Source organism: Dipodomys ordii, unplaced genomic scaffold (assembly GCF_000151885.1).
Source record: "Dipodomys ordii isolate 6190 unplaced genomic scaffold, Dord_2.0 Scaffold132, whole genome shotgun sequence".
In the NCBI taxonomy this organism is placed as follows: Eukaryota; Metazoa; Chordata; class Mammalia; order Rodentia; family Heteromyidae; genus Dipodomys; species Dipodomys ordii.
Window position 1 is genome coordinate 3,587,424 of NW_012267348.1, and position 6,248 is coordinate 3,593,671.

Sequence of the window (6,248 nt, forward strand, 5' to 3'; positions counted from 1 at the left end):
CCTCAGATCTAATCCTCCTGAGTAGCTAGGATTACAGGCATGAGCCACTAGTGCCTGGCTAAAAGAACCATATTCTTATTGTTGAGACAGAGCCCTTGGTAAGTGCACTCTGGGTCACAGGCTGCCTCCCACCCAGCTGCCCTCCTTGTGGGCAGATGGCTCCTCTGACTCATTCCAATCACCACAAGGTCCATCCACAGAGCCTGTAAGCAGTTGACAGAGGAACTTCTTCTCATTCCCAGAACAAAAAAAGCAGCAATTATTAGGAATCTGGCAAATGGTTCTATTTCCCTGGGGCTTGCAAAGTATCAAGACCTGTCTTCCACTCTAGAAAAGTTATGGGGAATAAGAGGTTTAGGAGCTGGCCTTGCTCTCCTCCTGTGGAGCTCTTGAGAAATGAGGGCCAGAAGATATACTTCTGGGGCTGATCCAAGGCCTGAACCAAACTGGAGGTGAAAGTTCTCTCCTTCCCTCTAGGCGTCAGCAGCCAAGGGGTAGGACACATGCCTGGCAGGGTCCAGTCAGAGCCAGGGCAGCTTACCTGCTGCTGCATCAGGTGCAGAGGCAGAGCGGCACGGTGGGGGAGCGCAGGTGACAGCGGAACATCCTCCTGGCTGCTCTGTCTGCGCAGGCACTCGAAGTTGAAGGAGGATCTCCGATGGGCTGAGAAGCGAAAGCACATTGTGCATTGTGAGGAAGCCCTTGGGCACCATCTTAGGAGTCAGTATGTTCAAAAGATGGAATTTCATGGGCTGGGAAGGTGGCTTAGTGGTAGAGTGCTTGCCTTGCATGCATGAGGCTCTGGGTTCGATTCCTGAGCACCACATAAGCAAAAAGAAAAAAGCCAGAAGTGGTGCTGTGGCTCAAGTGGTAGAGCGCTAGCCTTGAGCTGAAGAGCTGAGGGACAGCGCCCAGGCCCAGAGTTCAGGCCCCAAGACTGGACCCCCCCCCCAAAATGATGGAATTTCAGAAGGAAGTACATAGTGAGGACCCTCAACTCTGGGAAAGTGTGGGGTGGGGAAAGGACAAAGGAAGCATCTCACCTGAAGGATTTCTGTTTTGACACTACTATCTGTACTCCAGGCCTTGTGCGTGCTTAGCCAGGCGCTATACCATTAAGCCATGCCTCCAGGCCCTGTTTTGAATTGATTATTATTTTTTTAATTTTTTTTTGGGTCCGGTCATGGGGCCTGAACTCTGGGCCTGGGCGCTGTCCCTCAGCTCTTCAGCTCAAGGCTAGCGCTCTACCGTTTGAGCCACAGCGCCACTTCCGGCTTTTTTCTTTTTGCTTATGTGGTGCTGAGGAATCGAACCCAGGGCCTCAGGCATGCAAGGTAAGTGCTCTACCACTGAGCCACCTTCCCAGCTCCTGAATTGATTATTTTCAAGATAGGGTCTTGATTTCTGCCTAGGCATATACCTGGACTTCGATTTCACTTCCTATTATAACTAGGATGACAGGCATGTGTCACCATTCCCAGTTTCTTCCACTGAGCTAGAATATTGTGGATTTCTGTTTAGTCTGGTGTGGAACTGATCTCAGCCTTGCACATAGCTGGGATGACAGGGGTGTGCCACTGTACCCAGCTATTGGTTGAAAAGGCCAGACTGGCCTTGAACCACTATTCTCCCAATCGCAGCCTCCTAAGTAGCTGGTGAGTCACTGGTACCCCACTGAGAGATTTTTTTTAAGTGAAAATTAATTAATTACTTTTAAATGTTTGCCTGTTTTCAGATAGCCTATAGGACACTTGATGCTGAGTGTGAATCTGCATTTAGACACATGACAGGGAACAAGGACAAGAGTCACTCTACAATCTGACATTTCCTGACTATATCGTTTTTGCTTTACCCAATCAAGTGTTTCTGGCATTCTGTGCCTATGTTTTTATTTATTTATTTGTTTATTTATTTATTGTTGGTCATGGAGCTGAACTCTGGCCCTGGGTGCTGTCCCTTAGTTCTTCAGCTCAAGGCTAGCCCTCTATCACTTGAGCCACAGTGCCACTTCCAGCTTTTTCTGCTTGTGTGGTGCTGAGGAATTGAACGAGGGCCTCATACATACAAGGCAAGCACTCTACCACTGAGCCACCTTCCCAGCCCTATGTGCTTATATTTTAAAAGGAGGGATTCTTCTTGTCCTCATCAGCTCATCCCGACAATAAGTAAATTCTTCTGCTGGGAAAGACCAAGTGATAGAGAATAACTTAAACTGAGAGCACGCACCTTTCCCCCTGACAGCCATATCTTAGAATTCACTTGCTGCCCATCCCACTGGATCATCTCCCCTCCCCTTCCCCCTAAACAAATGCACCTGCTGGTCCTAGAAGAGAGCCTGAGACTAAGTCCATGTCTGGTGCTGATGCCCCTGGCAGACACAGATGCCGTTGAAACCCTGAAACCCTCTATTCAAGGTAAGACTGCTCTCCCATCCTGCCTCTATCTCATACTACTTCTATCTGCTCTGCCTGACTTCACTTTTTCTGCCTAATCAAGAGACCCTAGTTATATGGGAGGTACACCATTTCCTCTTCAGCTGGGCTGCAGGAGATTTGGTTGCCCTTCCCATGTTTTCTTCCCAAATAAAATCTGCTGGATTGTTGAGTTCACCTTTCTGCGCTTTTCCTTTTTTGTTGGTTGTGGGCCTGGGCGTTGTCTCTGAGCTCTTCAGCTCAAGACAAGCACTCTTATCACTTGAGCCACAGCACCACTTCCAGTTTTCTGGTGGTTTATTTAAAAGTCTCACAGACTTTTCTGACTGGGCTGGCTTTGAGCCGTGATCCTCAGATCTCAGCCTCCTGAGTAGCTATGATTACAGGCATGAGACACTGGTACTTGGCTTCTTTTTCTTTTCTTATACGAAGCCTCCTAGCAGTGAAGAAGCAAAGAGCAGCTCTATGTACATACCATCTGCTGACAGCCATCCTCACAGAATAAGGATGACAAGGGAACCCACAACTAGCAGCTTCATTGGACACCAGGCCCAGGACATCAGTCTGAATTCTGGGGCCCTTTGTTAGAGCCAGAGGCTTTTCCTCCTGGAAACTTCCCTTTACCCTTACCAGGGTTGGCTTCAGTGCATCTTACTTGTATTTTACAAGGTGGCAGCTACTTTAACTTTTCCTTCCTTGTTCTCTGTTTTCTAAGCTTAGTACATTTCCTAGCCCCAGAAAAACCCCATAAGCCTATAATTCCTGCCTTGGGGAGTATCAGTATTCAATGAGGGGCATTTTAGGACCTCCCACCTGAGGTGCCCATGTGAAACAGACAGCTGACTTTCTTAGAACATCTCCTCTTGTGTGCCACCCAGTTTTCCTTGCCAGTGCCATGTTTAGGAACTAAGATCTGGGGCCAGCCAGGGGTTCAGAGCCAGGAAAAAACACTGCCTCCCATAAGCACAGTGTTCTTCTGTGTCTTAACCAGCCTCCAGCCTCCCTCATCTGGTGATCTCTTCACAATGGTCTCTGGAAGAGGCAGTTGTCCCACTGTGGCTAAGGATACTGAGACCACAGTTAAACATTCTCCCTGCACATGCTCTGAGCTGCCCCCATAGAAAAGCTAACCCCCTTCCGGATGAAGCAGGTGACTGGTTCTACCCAGCCAGGATTGAGTACTGGCTGGGTTGGGGATGGTGGCAGAGGAATATGGGGGTTTGGGGGTAGGGGGATCACAAAGGCAGGGGGCCTTTCTGTTCTTAATCTGTACATCCTTCATCTAATATTTATGGGGAATGGAATAGCTCCATTCAGCAGTAAGTGTTTGAGGCTGTCCAATTAAATATTAACTATGGAAATGGGTCTGATTCCACAACCCCGCAGGCCAGGACAGCTGGAGTAAGGCATGGGGCTCCAAGCACCATACTTCTTACTGTGTGGGTGGTAGGCAGAGTCAGGAGCCACTGTATCTTGGCTGTTTTTGGTTGCAAATTAAGAGTCCTGCTCAAAATTAAACTTCATTCTCCAGAGACATCAGAAATGGATGCTCTTTAATCATCACCAAAATGACCACACTTCTGCAGAATTAAACTGCCCAGCCAGAAGGAACTGGCAGGAACCACAGCTACACTTCTTTCCCTGCCCTGAGTTCTTTGCTTAGGATGATCAGAATCTGCCAGTGCAAGTCGTAACACTGATGAAGGAGGAAGGCAGGGGAGCCCCCACCCCCCTACCCTCAGCAGGAAAGAGTCTCTGGTCCCACTATCCTAGAAGGGCCAAAACCTGTCCTGTCAGTTCAGAGTTTTGAAAGACCTGAGGCAAAGATGAGGGAGAGGGAGGAAAGCAGAATGGAAGGATAAGCCCTTTGGGGACAAAAGAGAGATGGACACTAAGATCTCCCAAGGGCTCCAGAGAGGCAGGGGTTTACATGTAAGACAGGCCTGGGGGCAAGTCTGGCTTGGGCTTGAGCTCATTTTATTTCTTCATCATGGAATGGGGCACAGCTATGCACATCAAAAGTATACTATGTCTCTCCTATCTTTCAGGACACACCCAGGTTCAAAGGTAAGTATCATACACACAAAAAGCCGCTTCTCAGTTGTGTGCATGGGGCAATTTTAGGGTCACAAACTGACTCTACTTGAGCTCCAAAAGAGCCAAAAACAGTGCTAATATGGTTTTTACTCCATGGCAGGGCATATGGATGTCAGGGAAAGGAAAGTCCATGTACTGCCCACCTAGGGAATGGTCTTGAAGATGTAACATGGCATGGCAAATCTCTCTATCATATACCTCTGTGGGATGGGGAGACAGGCACAGTGTTATCTGGAAGAATCTACCCCCCAATAAGAAATCTAGCCTCACATGTCGGGGTGGGAGGTAGTAGGCGTCGCCTTGGAGATCTCCGTGAGTCATAGCCAATGGGAAAGTCATCATCATCCAAGAAGCCTTGGGGGTGATGGTAGCCTCGGGGCCTCTCAAAGTCCATGGTGCTGCCTTGGTACCTGTTGTAGTAGCTGTAGTTTTGCCTGGTGGTCAGAAAGGGCCAAAGAGAAGGTGCATGTGAGATTATGGGCAACACGTCTGTAGACTCCCAGGAAGACCCCCACCCCAACCCCTCCCACCCTCAGCCCCCCTTCCCCATCCCCACCCCCACCCCAATGCATTCAGTAGGATTAGTGGAGAACAAGACAGTTGTATTTCATGGAAGATTCCAGATGTAGAGCACAAGAAAGCTCAGGGATGGAGGCCTATGGTGAGTGATGTGCTGGTCTTTTCCCTTCCTGGGCCAGCTGCAGGCCCAGGGCAGATGTGATCACAGGGACATGAAGCTTGTCATCTTGAATGTCATCTCCTAGTGACTTGCCTGGCAGTCTGCCCTCTGCCAGGTGCCAGGCTGCTCACAGGGATACAGTTTCCACTCCCAAAGAGCGCAGGGAATACCATAATTATACATACAAAATGCAGTCTGGAGAGCAGATAGGAACTAGGCTAGTGAGGAATAGGCAGTGGTTCCCCTGGGTGGGTTTTTGCTTTTCTTTTTGGTGGCAGGGGCACATTTTTCAATTCTAGGAAGGACATACAAAGCAAAGTCCTTGAAGAGAGTGCAATGAGGCCCACAGGGATAGCTGAAGGCTTCTAAGCAGTGGACACTGAGTAGCAAACTCCTGTAGAACACAGGGTCCATTTGGCTAAGAATCAGTAGTTGTGAAATTCAGATGTCCAAGGGAGGTAGAGGGAAGGACCAACTAAGTGGGAACGAGTTTAGTTCACTCCTGGGGGCAAAGGGGGCCACTTAAGATTCAGGAGCCTCAGGTCTTGGTGAGGTGGTGAGACAATAGTTTAGTTGGCTTCTTGATCTCTCATTCTCCACAGAAGTACCTTGATGGGAGATGGGAGCGGGGCCTGCGCATGGAGACTCCAGCTGAACTACAGGCTGACTGAGCCTTTACGCAAATACAGCCTCAGGTAATTATCTCCCTAGTTTAAACAACAACAACAACAAAAACCCTCTCATGTCTCAGAAGATGGGGATCTGATTTTTTATTTTAAAGGCCCGGTTGGCAGTGGTCCTGTGTCTCAAGTGGTAGAGCGCTCACTTTAAGCTGAAGAGCTGAGGGATGGCACCCAGGCCCGGAGTTCAAGCCCCATGACCTACCCCAAGATAAGTATTCAAATGTTTTGTCTTTCATGCGATTGTTTCTAACATATTTATAAGATGATTTCTTTGTTGCTTTGTATGTCCCTCCCCCACGGTTTAACCCCTGCTTTCACTATATTTGATGTTGGTATAATTTGTGGAGGGGAAGGGAA

At 48.6% G+C, this 6,248-nt stretch overlaps 1 protein-coding gene across 5 annotated transcripts in view; it reads right to left on the reverse strand.

Moving 5' to 3' along the window:
* The window catches only part of Cacna1d (calcium channel, voltage-dependent, L type, alpha 1D subunit), a 506,855-nt gene that overhangs the window by 3,431 nt on the left and 497,176 nt on the right, over window positions 1–6,248 (reverse strand). For all 5 annotated transcript variants that reach the window (XM_013030746.1, XM_013030744.1, XM_013030745.1 and 2 more), the window contains 2 exons: window positions 4,800–4,963; window positions 542–663 (listed from right to left, as the gene is read on the reverse strand). In XM_013030746.1, coding sequence (XP_012886200.1) covers window positions 542–663; window positions 4,800–4,963 — 286 coding nt within the window. The remainder of the gene's footprint in view (window positions 1–541; window positions 664–4,799; window positions 4,964–6,248) is intronic.